This window comes from Bombina bombina, chromosome 2, assembly GCF_027579735.1.
Source record: "Bombina bombina isolate aBomBom1 chromosome 2, aBomBom1.pri, whole genome shotgun sequence".
In the NCBI taxonomy this organism is placed as follows: Eukaryota; Metazoa; Chordata; class Amphibia; order Anura; family Bombinatoridae; genus Bombina; species Bombina bombina.
In genome coordinates, this window is record NC_069500.1 from 356901784 (window position 1) to 356918449 (window position 16666).

The 16666-nt window shown below is 34.6% G+C and overlaps 1 protein-coding gene across 1 annotated transcript in view; it reads left to right on the forward strand.

Moving 5' to 3' along the window:
* PSMD9 (proteasome 26S subunit, non-ATPase 9) overlaps window positions 1–16666 on the forward strand; it is a 50314-nt gene that overhangs the window by 25937 nt on the left and 7711 nt on the right. The window contains exons 4-5 of the mRNA XM_053701752.1: window positions 4833–4934; window positions 12318–12406. Coding sequence (XP_053557727.1) covers window positions 4833–4934; window positions 12318–12406 — 191 coding nt within the window. The remainder of the gene's footprint in view (window positions 1–4832; window positions 4935–12317; window positions 12407–16666) is intronic.

The following is a 16666-nucleotide window of genomic DNA, read 5'->3' on the forward strand; positions in this document are numbered from 1 at the left end:
AAGTGTTAATATACAATATTCTTAAAAGATTAAAGCAGCGTTACGCTTGGCTGTTCCACCACATTGTTTTATTTAGTTTTTAGCAGTTAGTGCATTGCCAATAGATGTGCTGATGAAAATGCAAAGACCAATATAAATATTTTTCTAAGAATGTTTCATGTCCTTTTTATCTCTGCACCCAGTCTTTCTTGGGAAAGTAGAAAAAAGTATGATTTCACAGATGAATAAAAGGAAGAGGGGACAACATAGCTAATACATGTACAGTACACTGTATTTTTTTTATATTTATATTTTTGCCATTCTAAACATTTTATACAACATTCTCTTTTTAATTTAATGTCCTGTTAATGGGGATCAGAGTTATGACTCAGCAGTACACAGTCGCAGATGTTGTAAGAACCAGAAATAACAAACACAATGAAAACCAGATGGTTTTGGGGGCTCTGTCTATAGGACTATTGCTGCAATCTGATCTTCTAAGCCACTTTATGTAAACAGAAAAAAACTTATCTTGGATACGAAAGAACACAATTTAAAGGAACACTAAGGTCAAAATAGAACTTTCATGATTAAGATAGAACATACCGTTTTAGGTCTTTATGTATAAAAGTTACTAGTTAGGGGATAAAATTGTTACTAGGCCACTCAACGTTGAATATAGTAAACAGTCTTATTTCTTACTCAACACTTGTATTTATTTTACTAGGACTAGAGGAGATTTCTAGCACGGTGCAAAATAATCCAAAATGTACGTGGGATAACATTTTGGATCCCTTGAGTTTGTCAAACCTTACTTAAAAGGATGCTAAACCCAAATGTTTTATTTCATGATTCAGATAGAATATGCTATTTTAAAGCAACTTTATAATTTACTCATATTATCAATTTTTCTTCGTTCTCTCGCAATCTTTATTTGAAAAAGCAGGAATCAAAGCTTAGGAGCCAGCTTATTTTTGGTTCAGCGCCCTGGGTAGTGCTTGCTGATTGGTGGCTACATTTAGTCACCAATTAGCAAGCACTACCCAGGTGCTGAACCAAAAATGGGCTGGCTCTTAATCTTAGATTCCTGCTTTTTCAAACAAAGATTGCGAGAGAACAAAATTGATAATAGGAGTAATTTAGAAAATTGCTTAAAATTCCATCATGGAAAAAAAAAAATTGGGTTTAGTATCCCTTTAAGAAAAAAACAAATTTTCTGTCATGCAATTAAACGGACATGAAACCCAAAAATTTTCTTTCATGATTTAGATATAACATACAATTTTAAACAACTTTCCAATTTACTTCTATTATCAAAGTTGCTTCATGCTCTTGGTATCATTTGTTGAAGGAGCAGCAATGCACTACTAGTTTCTAACTGAACTAATGGGTGAGCCAATGACAATTGAGATATATTCCAGCAAGAACAAATCCTCCCTCCAGATACAGCCACCTGGGTGCAAATATAGCCAATAGTATAATTTCAAAAAATAATGCACTCTCAGGACTTAATAAACAAAAAAGTCAGACTGTTCTTTTTGATCTGATGAAAGGGACTTGAGTTCCCTGAAATGTCCTCTATTAAAGGTGACTTTTTTGTTCATTAAGTCCTGAGAGTGCATTATTTTAAAAAATATTATATATATATATATATATAGCAGCCAAAGAAAGATGCACTCACAGGACTTTCACAACAAAAACGGAGTTACTTTATTTGTAACGTTTTCAGAGAACAAGTCTCCTTCTTCATCAGCATAATGAATGATTATGCTGATGAAGGAGACTTGTTCTCCGAAAACGTTACAAATAAAGTAACTCCGTTTTTGTTGTGAAAGTCCTGTGAGTGCATCTTTTCTTTGGCTGCTGTATTGTTTTCAAAGCTTGCACCCAGGCGGATGCCCTACAAGTGGGAAGGATCTGGTAAGTGGATGTATGTGTGTGTGTGTGTGTGTGTGTGTGTGTGTGTATGTATATATATATATATATATATATATATATATATATATATATATATATATATATATATATATATATATATATATATATATATATATATATATATATATATATATATATATATATATATATATATATATATATATATATATATATATATATATATATATATGTATATGTATGTGTGTATATATATATATATATATATGTATGTGTGTATATGTATATATATATGTGTGTGTGTGTGTGTGTGTATATATATTTATTTATTTATAAAATATTTTACCAGGAAGGATACATTGAGATTTCTCTCGTTTTCAAGTATGTCCTGGGATCACAAAACATTGCATTGATACAATAGGGTACAATAAAATACAAAAACAATAATAAAAATACACATTATATGCAAACATTTAACATAGAGCAGGTATGAAATATTTAATCAACCATGACAGGAGCATTCTGTTTTGAGATATGTATAGAGGGATCTCTTAAAGGATATTAGGCTTGGGGAAGTTTTTAAAGTGTGAGGGAGGTCATTCCATAATTGTGGCGCTCTGTAGGAAAAGGAGGATCGAGCTGCTTTTTTTTTGTATTGAGGCAAGCTAAATAATGTGCTTTTATTGGATCGGAGGTTATAGGAGGTGGGAATAGCAGGGGAGAGCATTCTGCTCAGGTAGGGTGGGAGCTTCCCAGAAAGGCTCTTAAAGACAAGGCAGGAAAGATGGAGGGTGCGTCTGGATTCCAGCGACAGCCAGTTTAGTTCTTTTAGCATGTCACAATGGTGGGTCCTGTAGTTACATTGTAGCACAAAGCGGCAGAGCGAGTTATATAACGTATTTAGTTTATTAAGGTGAGTTTGCGGAGCAGGTGCATATACTATGTCCCCATAATCCAAGATAGGCATCAGCATTTGCTGTACAATCTTTTCCTTTACTGTAGGGCTGAGGCAGGATTTGTTTCTGTACAGGGCACCTAGTTTTGGATAAAGTTTAGAGGCAATTTTTTCTATGTGGAGTCCAAAAGATAGATTGGGGTCTAACAACATACCTAAGTATTTAAAAGAGTGGACTGCGGTCAGCGTGCAATTGGATTTTGTTTTGATGCGAAGATGGGAATTTTGTAATTTATGTATTTTAGGTCCCGTTCCAAAGATCATTGTGACCGTTTTGTCAGTGTTTAGGAAGAGTTTGTTTTTCGAGATCCACTTTTCTACCTCTGTGAACTGGTCTTGGAGCACTGTTTCAAGCTGCAGCAGATCAGATTTGTTTGCATAGATTACCGTGTCGTCTGCGTACATGTGTACAGTTGAGGATTTGCAGACATTAGGCAAATCATTTATAAATAATGTGAATAGTAGGGGGCCGAGAATGGAACCTTGGGGAACACCACACGTGACTGGGGGAGGGAGGGAGTCACTGTTAGAGACAGAGACATATTGTGATCGATCCGATACATATGATTTAAACCAGGTTAACGGGTGATCAGCAATACCAGAGTTTTTTAGTTTGAGAAGTAGTAGGTCATGGTCCACTGTGTCAAAAGCCTTTGCAAAATCAAGGAAAATAGCTCCAGTTAGGTCTCCTTGTTCCATGGCAGTTTGGATGTCGTTGCAAACTTTTAGGAGGGCAGTTGTAGTGGAGTGATTTGGTCTGAAACCTGATTGATCAGGGGTCAGATAGTTAGAAAGTTGATAATACTCGCATAATTGCGTATGGACGCATTTTTCTAGGATTTTTGACAATACAGGGAGCAGTGATATAGGACGATAGTTAGAAACCAAGGTTAACTCCCCACTTTTATGGATAGGCACTACTCTTGAAGTCTTCCAGAGTTTGGGTATGTATCCAGACACCAAGGATTCGTTAATTAGGGTTGCAACAGGCTTAGCAATTGCCGGCGCACTGAGCTTCAACAGCATTGCTGGTATTTGATCAGGTCCTGACTGGTTTTTCATTTTTAGATTATCGAGGTGTTTCTTAATGACATTGAAGGGTACAGGTCTAAAATTGAACTTCTCTATATTGGGTCTTTCCTGATTTAGTGGGGCCTGATCCACATTTGTAGCTTCAGGATGTGTGCCATTTATTAGTTTGTCAATCAGGGTGGTGTAGCATCCTACAAAATAATTGTTAAAGGCATTTGCTACTTCTAAGGGGAGTTGCAGGTTTTGGTTATCCACATTGACAGTGGAGGGTTGGGAGTGGATTGGTGGATTTTGTAAGTTATTTATGAGTTTCCAAAACTTTCTAGGGTTACATATATTATTGTTCAGATTTTCACAGAAATATTGCGCCTTAGCCAATTTTGTTTGTTTAGTACATATATTTCGCCAATTTCTATATACACAGTGATCATTCATAGAGCCAGTATGCTTGAACTTTGACCACAATGATATATATATATATATATGTGTATGTGTGTGTGTGTGTATATATATATATATATATATATATATATATATATATATATATATATATATATATATATATATATATATATATATATATATATATACACAGCTACCAATCAGCAGCTAGAACTTAGATAAACCTTTCAGCAAACTATAACGAGAAGGAAGCAAATTAAATAATAGAAGTAAATTGAAAAGTGGTTTAAATTTGTATGCTCTGTCTAAGTCATGAAGGAAAGTTTTTGGGTTTCATGTCCCTTTAAACTAATGTTTTAACTATTATAAACCACTGTTTCATCAAAGTAAGTCATCTTTATCATGAAAACCTTGTTAAATCTCTGAACCAAGGAAGCATTTGGAATCTCCATATCTATTAACTTTGTGTACATGGGTGTTTGTTGTTTTTGAATATATAATTTTTAATACAACTGTTTATTACAATGCAAGTGAACTGGAGAAAAGTATTTTATTTTTGTATTTTTAGGGGCTTCAAGTTGGTGACGAGCTAATTGAATTTGGTTCAGTAAACACAAACAACTTCCAATCACTACAAAATATTGCCACAGTGGTACAACACAGTGAAGGGGTGAGTAAAAACATATAAAGCACAAATGGGTTCCGGTGCAAAGAAGTTCAAATAATCTAGTTCAGGCTATTAGCTGATATCTTATTTTCCATCCACTGTTGTGTATATCTTATGAATAAAGCTACATAGTTTTTGAAGGAAAAAAATTAATTTTGAAAAAGCATTACAACACACTTAATATTTCATAATTATTTTTTGTATTATACATGTGTTTGCAATAAAGTTTTTACTCCTTTTGCGATAACTTTTTTGTTTTGCACAGGACAGGCTGCCAGTACTACAAAAAGCCATATGCGTAGTGGGCACTTAGAGCATAAATAAATGAATGATGCTTGTGCAAGTTCTGGTGAAAATATAAAAAATATTTATGAAGCCAGGCTCACTTGCTGGCATAGATAAAAATGCAATAAGAAAAGTGAAATTACACTTTAAACTTTTTTAAATTGGGGTATCCATTATCTAATTGATTTCTAATAAAGATGTTAAATCTACTGTTGTCAGGTAGATGTCTCTATTTATTATTTAGAAATAATATAAAATAGGCTATCTTAAAACACTTAACGGGACATTCTACATTAGATTTTTCTTTGCATAAATGTTTCTTTCATGTAATTAGCAAGAGTCCATGAGCTAGTGACGTATGGGATATACATTCCTACCAGGAGGGGCAAAGTTTCCCAAACCTCAAAATGCCTATAAATATACCCCTCACCACACCCACAATTCAGTTTTGCAAACTTTGCCTCCGATGGAGGTGGTGAAGTAAGTTTGTGCTAGATTCTACGTTGATATGCGCTCCGCAGCAAGTTGGAGCCCGGTTTTCCTCTCAGCGTGCAGTGAATGTCAGAGGGATGTGAGGAGAGTATTGCCTATTTGAATGCAGTGATCTCCTTCTACGGGGTCTATTTCATAGGTTCTCTGTTATCAGTCGTAGAGATTCATCTCTTACCTCTCTTTTCAGATCGACGATATACTCTTATATATACCATTACCTCTGCTGATTCTCGTTTCAGTACTGGTTTGGCTTTCTACAAACATGTAGATGAGTGTCCTGGGGTAAGTAAATCTTATTTTCTGTGACACTCTAAGCTATGGTTGGGCACTTTGTTTATAAAGTTCTAAATATATATATTCAAACATTTATTTGCCTTGACTCAGAATGTTCAACTTTCCTTATTTTTCAGACAGTCAGTTTCATATTTGGGATAATGCATTTGATTTATTCATTTTTTCTTTTTTCCCTGTGGGCTGTTAGGCTCGCGGGGGCTGAAAATGCTTCATTTTATTGCGTCATTCTTGGCGCGGACTTTTTTGGCGCAAAAATTCTTTTCCGTTTCCGGCGTCATACGTGTCGCCGGAAGTTGCGTCATTTTTTTACGTTATTTTGCGCCAAAAATGTCGGCGTTCCGGATGTGGCGTCATTTTTGGCGCCAAAAAGCATTTAGGCGCCAAATAATGTGGGCGTCTTATTTGGCGCTAAAAAATATGGGCGTCGCTTTTGTCTCCACATTATTTAAGTCTCATTTTTCATTGCTTCTGGTTGCTAGAAGCTTGTTCTTTGGCATTTTTTCCCATTCCTGAAACTGTCATTTAAGGAATTTGATCAATTTTGCTTTATATGTTGTTGTTTTTTCTCTTACATATTGCAAGATGTCTCACGTTGCATCTGAGTCAGAAGATACTACAGGAAAATCGCTGTCTAGTGCTGGATCTACCAAAGCTAAGTGTATCTGCTGTAAACTTTTGGTAGCTATTCCTCCAGCTGTTGTTTGTATTGATTGTCATGACAAACTTGTTAATGCAGATAATATTTCCTTTAGTAAAGTACCATTGCCTGTTGCAGTTCCTTCAACATCTAAGGTGCAGAATGTTCCTGATAACATAAGAGATTTTGTTTCTGAATCCATAAAGAAGGCTATGTCTGTTATTTCTCCTTCTAGTAAACGTAAAAAATCTTTTAAAACTTCTCTCCCTACAGATGAATTTTTAAATGAACATCATCATTCTGATTCTGATGACTCTTCTGGTTCAGAGGATTCTGTCTCAGAGGTTGATGCTGATAAATCTTCATATTTATTTAAAATGGAATTTATTCGTTCTTTACTTAAAGAAGTTCTAATTGCTTTAGAAATAGAGGATTCTGGTCCTCTTGATACTAATTCTAAACGTTTGGATAAGGTATTTAAATCTCCTGTGGTTATTCCAGAAGTTTTTCCTGTTCCTAATGCTATTTCTGCAGTAATTTCCAAAGAATGGGATAAATTGGGTAATTCATTTACTCCTTCTAAACGTTTTAAGCAATTATATCCTGTGCCGTCTGACAGATTAGAATTTTGGGACAAAATCCCTAAAGTTGATGGGGCTATTTCTACCCTTGCTAAACGTACTACTATTCCTACGTCAGATGGTACTTCGTTTAAGGATCCTTTAGATAGGAAAATTGAATCCTTTCTGAGAAAAGCTTATCTGTGTTCAGGTAATCTTCTTAGACCTGCTATATCTTTGGCTGATGTTGCTGCAGCTTCAACTTTTTGGTTGGAAACCTTAGCGCAACAAGTAACACATCATGATTCTCATAATATTATTATTCTTCTTCAGCATGCTAATAATTTTATCTGTGATGCCATCTTTGATATTATCAGAGTTGATGTCAGGTTTATGTCTCTAGCTATTTTAGCTAGAAGAGCTTTATGGCTTAAGACTTGGAATGCTGATATGGCTTCTAAATCAACTCTACTTTCCATTTCTTTCCAGGGTAACAAATTATTTGGTTCTCAGTTGGATTCTATTATTTCAACTGTTACTGGTGGGAAAGGAACTTTTTTACCACAGGATAAAAAATCTAAGGGTAAAAACAGAGCTAATAATCGTTTTCGTTCCTTTCGTTTCAACAAAGAACAAAAACCTGATCCTTCATCCTCAGGAGCAGTTTCAGTTTGGAAACCATCTCCAATCTGGAATAAATCCAAGCCAGCCAGAAAGGCAAAGCCTGCTTCTAAGTCCACATGAAGGTGCGGCCCTCATTCCAGCTCAGCTGGTAGGGGGCAGGTTACGTTTTTTCAAAGAAATTTGGATCAATTCTGTTCACAATCTTTGGATTCAGAACATTGTTTCAGAAGGGTACAGAATTGGTTTCAAGATGAGACCTCCTGCAAAGAGATTTTTTCTTTCCCGTGTCCCAGTAAATCCAGTAAAAGCTCAAGCATTTCTGAATTGTGTTTCAGATCTAGAGTTGACTGGAGTAATTATGCCAGTTCCAGTTCAGGAACAGGGGATGGGGTTTTATTCAAATCTCTTCATTGTACCAAAGAAGGAGAATTCCTTCAGACCAGTTCTGGATCTAAAAATATTGAATCGTTATGTAAGGATACCAACGTTCAAGATGGTAACTGTAAGGACTATCTTGCCTTTTGTTCAGCAAGGGGATTTTATGTCCACAATAGATTTACAGGATGCATATCTGCATATTCCGATTCATCCGGATCATTATCGGTTCCTGAGATTCTCTTTTCTGGACAAGCATTACCAGTTTGTGGCTCTGCCGTTTGGCCTTGCTACAGCTCCAAGAATTTTTACAAAGGTTCTCGGTGCCCTTCTGTCTGTAATCAGAGAACAGGGTATTGTGGTATTTCCTTATTTGGACGATATCTTGGTACTTGCTCAGTCTTTACATTTAGCAGAATTTCATACGAATCGACTTGTGTTGTTTCTTCAAGATCATGGTTGGAGGATCAATTTACTAAAAAGTTCATTGATTCCTCAGACAAGGGTAACCTTTCTGGGTTTCCAAATAGATTCAGTGTCCATGACTCTGTCTTTAACAGACAAGAGGCGTCTAAAACTGATGGCAGCTTGTCGAAACCTTCAGTCACAATCATTCCCTTCGGTAGCCTTATGCATGGAAATTCTAGGTCTTATGACTGCTGCATCGGACGCGATCCCCTTTGCTTGTTTTCACATGCGACCTCTTCAGCTTTGTATGCTGAATCAATGGTGCAAGGATTACACAAAGATATCTCAATTAATATCTTTAAAACCGATTGTTCGACACTCTCTAACGTGGTGGACAGATCACCATCGTTTAATTCAGGGGGCTTCTTTTGTGCTTCCGACCTGGACTGTAATTTCAACAGATGCAAGTCTCACAGGTTGGGGAGCTGTGTGGGGATCTCTGACGGCACAAGGAGTTTGGGAATCTCAGGAGGTGAGATTACCGATCAATATTTTGGAACTCCATGCAATTTTCAGAGCTCTTCAGTTTTGGCCTCTTCTGAAGAGAGAATCGTTCATTTGTTTTCAGACAGACAATGTCACAACTGTGGCATACATCAATCATCAAGGAGGAACTCACAGTCCTCTGGCTATGAAAGAAGTATCTCGAATTTTGGTTTGGGCGGAATCCAGCTCCTGTCTAATCTCTGCGGTTCATATCCCAGGTGTAGACAATTGGGAAGCGGATTATCTCAGTCGCCAAACGTTGCATCCGGGCGAATGGTCTCTTCACCCAGAGGTATTTCTTCAGATCGTTCAAATGTGGGAACTTCCAGAAATAGATTTGATGGCGTCCCATCTAAACAAGAAACTTCCCAGGTATCTGTCCAGATCCTGGGATCCTCAGGCGGAGGCAGTGGATGCATTATCACTTCCTTGGAAGTATCATCCTGCCTATTTCTTTCCGCCTCTAGTTCTTATTCCAAGAGTAATCTCCAAGATTCTGAAGGAATGCTCGTTTGTTCTGCTGGTAGCTCCGGCATGGCCTCACAGGTTTTGGTATGCGGATCTTGTCCGGATGGCCTCTTGCCAACCGTGGACTCTTCCGTTAAGACCAGACCTTCTGTCACAAGGTCCTTTTTTCCATCAGGATCTGAAATCCTTAAATTTAAAGGTATGGAGATTGAACGCTTGATTCTTGGTCAAAGAGGTTTCTCTGACGCTGTGATTAATACTATGTTACAGGCTCGTAAATCTGTATCTAGAGAGATATATTATAGAGTCTGGAAGACTTATATTTCTTGGTGTATTTCTCATCATTTTTCTTGGCATTCTTTTAGAATTCCGAGAATTTTACAGTTTCTTCAGGATGGTTTAGATAAAGGTTTGTCCGCAAGTTCCTTGAAAGGACAAATCTCTGCTCTTTCTGTTTTTTTTCACAGAAAGATTGCTATTCTTCCTGATATTCATTGTTTTGTACAAGCTTTGGTTCGTATAAAACCTGTCATTAAGTCAATTTCTCCTCCTTGGAGTTTGAATTTGGTTCTGGGGGCTCTTCAAGCTCCTCCGTTTGAACCTATGCATTCATTGGACATTAAATTACTTTCTTGGAAAGTTTTGTTCCTTTTGGCCATCTCTTCTGCCAGAAGAGTTTCTGAATTATCTGCTCTTTCTTGTGAGTCTCCTTTTCTGATTTTTCATCAGGATAAGGCGGTGTTGCGAACTTCTTTTGAATTTTTACCTAAAGTTGTGAATTCCAACAACATTAGTAGAGAAATTGTGGTTCCTTCATTATGTCCTAATCCTAAGAATTCTAAGGAGAAATCGTTGCATTCTTTGGATGTTGTTAGAGCTTTGAAATATTATGTTGAAGCTACTAAATCTTTCAGAAAGACTTCTAGTCTATTTGTTATCTTTTCCGGTTCTAGAAAAGGCCAGAAAGCTTCTGCCATTTCTTTGGCATCTTGGTTGAAATCTTTAATTCATCTTGCCTATGTTGAGTCGGGTAAAACTCCGCCTCAAAGGATTACAGCTCATTCTACTAGGTCAGTTTCTACTTCCTGGGCGTTTAGGAATGAAGCTTCGGTTGATCAGATTTGCAAAGCAGCAACTTGGTCCTCTTTGCATACTTTTACTAAATTCTACCATTTTGATGTATTTTCTTCTTCTGAAGCAGTTTTTGGTAGAAAAGTACTTCAGGCAGCGGTTTCAGTTTGAATCTTCTGCTTATGTTTTTCGTTAAACTTTATTTTGGGTGTGGATTATTTTCAGCAGGAATTGGCTGTCTTTATTTTATCCCTCCCTCTCTAGTGACTCTTGTGTGGAAAGATCCACATCTTGGGTAATCATTATCCCATACGTCACTAGCTCATAGACTCTTGCTAATTACATGAAAGAAAACATAATTTATGTAAGAACTTACCTGATAAATTCATTTCTTTCATATTAGCAAGAGTCCATGAGGCCCGCCCTTTTTTTGTGGTGGTTATGATTTTGTATAAAGCACAATTATTCCAATTCCTTATTTTATATGCTTTCGCACTTTTTTATCACCCCACTTCTTGGCTATTCGTTAAACTGAATTGTGGGTGTGGTGAGGGGTGTATTTATAGGCATTTTGAGGTTTGGGAAACTTTGCCCCTCCTGGTAGGAATGTATATCCCATACGTCACTAGCTCATGGACTCTTGCTAATATGAAAGAAATGAATTTATCAGGTAAGTTCTTACATAAATTATGTTTTTGTAGATTATCCATTTATATAGCCTATACAGGGTGCTAACCAAGCCTCAAAGTTTTAGGAAAATACCGACTTATACCTACTCCAGCTTGCTTCTGTTTGTGTAAAGAGTGTTTTCATATGCAGAGGAGGGGGGGAAGTGTCTGCTATTTCCCACTTTCAGTGGGTGTTCCAGTAAACTTTTTTAAACAGAGCTAAACTGGAAGTTTTTAAGTAAGTTTTTAAACGGTTTTATACTGGATTTTTATATAAGTTTCTGTGCATATTCTTTTTAGTAGTGTCTATTACATGCAGCTAAATGAAAATTGGTGTATACTGTCCCTTTAAAGTATATCTTTGATAAACCCTTATACATTGTACATGGACACAGCTAGGGACGGGCAAATGTGGTGAAAGTGTAATTTGCTTGGTAGAACGAATAGTCCTGTGGACATTTCGTTTTGGACAATCAAATGTTGGTAAGACTGAAAATCCATTAAAATTCTGAAATTAAATGTTTTTAGATGTTACTTTTGTTTTCGAATGTTCATAATAAGATTGAATATCCACATTAAAAAATTTGAATGGAACATTCAATTTAACAAATACTATTCTGAAGTTCAATAGTTCATGTTGTAGGGAATTTAGTAAATTGATGCATAATAGATACAAGTATATAGGTTGTTTTTTTTGTTTTTTGTTTTTTTTTTCTATTTCGAATATTGCATAATTTGATTATTACATTTAAAGAGAGCATTAGAAATACTATTACATTGAATGAATGTTGTACAAACATTTGAAATTCAAAACGAACAAATGTGTTGAAATTCGTTAAATTTTTTTAAATGTTGCCAAACATTCGCCCATCCCTATACACAGCATTGGCAAATCTGTTCTTTTACTAATTCATGCATAGTTGTAAATAAACTATAATACTGAATATTTCAAGTGCAGAAGCCGTTGAGTGTAACAGTCGTCAGAGATGGGAAATCTGTTCATCTGGGACTCACACCACAGCGATGGAGTGGAAAAGGACTTTTAGGGTAGGTTTATACAGTTTCTTACCATACTATTATATCCTATCTTAGATTATATAATAAGCAACATAGACTTGTTGTTTTATTGATAGATTTGCAGGTAGTTAATGCCCTTTAACAATGTATTAGTAGAGGGAGTAACTGCACATACTACTGACAAAGCTCTTTACAGACATTCATTCTTTGGGAATAATCGATATATAAACAATGAGGATCATATAACAAATTGAGTAAATGTAAAATATGTTGGAGAAAATCAGAAATCTATAAAAAGTGTTTTAATGCTTGAGTGAGTGATAAGAATTTCTAGAAGGGTGGAGACAAAATGTGCATTAGCAAAGGAACATATTTGGACTGCAGAAAATGGAAAGGGCAAATGCAATGGAGATAGAATATGTTGGTACAAATCAGACAAAGCATGAGTAAGAGAAGGAATTGGATTGGATGATTGATATATATATATATATATATATATATATATATATATATATATATATATATAATGTGTATGAAGATGGGGTTTTAGAGGGAGCGTCTCACATAGGGCTTTAGTACGTTACAGAATTTGTAATCAGTATTAGTAAATATCTGTGACTTAAGTCTTGATGATAAGTCACAATTATTGTGCACGAATGTGATGTTTTGAAAAAAACTTTTAATGCCTCAAATTACAAAACTGATGGGTATATAACTAATTATGTGCTTATAAAAACTAACGGATAAGTATAGTGGAGTGTGTAAGTGACAAAGTACTGAATTCTGTTAGGTTGTTAGAGTGTTTTACGTAAAACAATGTATACATAGATAAGAAAATAACAGATTTCTTTGATAAAAAACAAATTCAAACAAAAACAAGCTATATATGTTTATACAGCTAAAAGAAAGGGCATGCCATAAACCAGAACTGTATTTGGGCAAGTTTAGGAATGGGTTAAAAAAGCTGAATATATCTGCTAATTGAAAGGTTTCTTTCAGTCTCTAAGTAGGAGATATCTCAAGTAAAAAAATAATATGAAGTAGTTTTTATTTTAAAACAATGTTTTCACATTCAAAATATCAGAGATATTTTCACATACATGCAGATTGTTAATGTCTCAACAAGAAGCCACTATAGTTGCAAAAGAAATGGGATAGAACGTTTTAAGAATAGTGTGTACCCAAAGAAATGATCTATCTAAAACATATAGCAAAAAATATGTAACAAAAATTGCTAAGGTCGCTATAAGGTAAGCTAATGTGACAGCTATTGGCTGTAATATAAATCCTGTAGTGAGGACATGTGCAGAGGTGACTATTCAACAAGCTGAAATTTAACCGCTAATGATACTGTTGTATGACTCTAAAAGAGGGATAAATGTCTGTCTTTGCAAAAATAATCAATTGTGACCAAAAAAGGTGCTACTTAAAAGTAGAATACTATTAGCAGAAAGATAATATAAACATCAAAAGCTGGGCAGGTAAAATAAACAGTGGTTGCATTAATATATAAGTGCAAAACAGAGACTCGACGAATAAAAGATTTGCTAGTTGTCTTAATGTTTCAATATGACAAGTAGATTTTAGCTGTGTTCTGTTAATATAAGAACAAAGGTAAAACTAAATAGTGAGAAAAGATTATACATACAAAAGCGAACATGGGTTGGCCAATCCACAGAAGTAAAAAAAAAAAAAAATATATATATATATATATATATATATATATATATATATATATATATATATATATATATATAATTATACTACTAATGGGTCGACTATATAACACTGGTTAGTCGACTATACAGCAAACAAAGAATTTAAAGATATGAGCCAACTAGACGGAATAAAAGAACCGATATGCGGTGGCCATCATAATACAGATGACATATACATAAATGTCCGATACATATAAACGTTATATATAAAAATCCAAGTAGAATGTCCTTAGCGACAAGTATAAAATCAACGTGTCTTTAGCGGAAAGGGTAAAGGTCCGCTAAGATAAGTGAAGTATCTTAGTGTCCAAATGATGACGTTGAATCCTTATCCAAACGAGGCCTTTCTCAAACGCATAGACTTGTATTCAATCTAATCAGACCTACCAGCCCGAGTTCTCCGCTTTGACAGGTGAGCTTATTTCTTTACACGCCCAGATTAGTTGTTCAGTTTGCTATAGTTCTCCTTTTTGTTTGTTTTGGTCTTTATATACGATATACTGTTTTAGGCTAAGGATTCAACGTCACCATTTGGACACTTTAAGATACTCCACTTATCTTAGAGGACCATTACCCTTTCCTCTAAAGACACATTGATTTTATACTTGGCGCTAAGGACATTCTACTTGGATTTCATATATAACGTTTATATGTATCTGACATATTTTTTATTTATATGTCATCTGTATTATGATGGCCACCGCATATCGGTTCTTTTATTCCGTCTAGTTGGCTCATATCTTTAAATTCTTTGTTTGCTGTATAGTCGACTAACCAGTGGTATACCATTTACTTCTGTGGATTGGCCAATCCATGTTCGCTTTTGTTTGTATAATCTTTTCTATTTAGTTTTACCTATGTTCTTATATTAACAGAACACGGCTAATATCTACTTGTCATTGAAACATTAAGACAACTAGCAAATCTTTTATTCGTCGAGTCTCTGTTTTGCACTTATATATTAATGCAACCACTGTTTATTTTACCCGCCCAGCTTTTGATGTTTATATTATCTTTATGCTAATAGTATTCTACTTTTAAGTAGCACCTTTTTTGCTCACAATTGATTATTTTTGCAAAGACAGACATTTATCCCTCTTTTAGAGTCATACAACAGTATCATTAGCGGTTAAATTTCAGCTTGTTGAATAGTCACCTCTGCACGTCCTCTTTATTTTTTACACGGTTCCGTTGGTAACACTACAGGATTTATATTACAGCCAATAGCTGTCACATTAGCTTACCTTTATAGCGACCTTAGCAATTTTTGTTACATATTTTTTGCTATATGTTTTAGATAGATCATTTCTTTGGGTACACACTATTCTTAAAACGGTCTATCCCATTTCTTTTGCAACTATAGTGGCTTCTTGTTGAGACACTAACGATCTGCATGTATGTGAAAATATCTCTGATATTTTGAATGTGAAAACATTTGTTTTAAAAATAAAACAACTTGATACTATTTTTTTACTTGAGATATCTCCTACTTAGAGACTGAAAGAAACCTTTCAATTAGCAGATATATTCAGCTTTTTTAACCCATTCCTAAACTTGCCCAAATACAGTTCTGGTTTATGGCATGCCCTTTCTTTTAGCTGTATAAACAAATATATATATATATATATATATATATATATATATATATATATATATATATATATATATATATATATATATATATATATATATATATATATATATATATATATATATATATATATATATATATATATATATATATATATATATATATGATATCAAAATAACAAGAGTATTGCATTGAGCAATGATTTCACATACTCCAAAACAAGGACAGCACAATCTCACTTGTAGGTTATCGCCAAGGTGCACTGCAAAAATAATCAAAAGTCCATCCAGTGATACAGGGCACTCAGTGGTCTTTTATAAAAAAAAATATTTATTAAAGACATGACGTTCTATCTATATATATATATATATATATATATATATATATATATATATATATATATATAGTTTTTGTTTGTATTTGTTTTTTATCAAAGAAATCTGTTATTTTATCCATGTATACATTGTTTTACGTAAAACACTCTAACAACCTAACAGAATTCAGTACTTTGTCACTTACACACTCCACTATACTTATCTGTTAGTTTTTTTAAGCATATTGTTGGTTATATACAATATGCAATTTAAGGCATTTAAAATGTTTTTTTTTTCAAACATCACATTCGTGCACAATAATTGTGACTTATCATCAAGACTTAAAGGGACAGTCTAGTATAAATTAAACTTTCATTATTCAGATAGGACTTTTCATTTTAGTCAACTTTCCAATTTACTTTTATCATCAAATTTGCTTTTTTCTCTTGGTATTCTTAGTTTAAACTAAACATATGTAAGCTCATATGCTAATTTCGAAGCCTTTGAGGGCTGCCTCTTATCACATGCTTTTTAAATCTCTTTTCAACACAAAGAGACAAAGTACATGTGGGCCATATAGATAACACTGTGTTCAGGCACAGGGGGTTATTTAAGATTTAGCACAAAACAATGCTAAATTTAAGACAATAGATAATAAACAGTCACA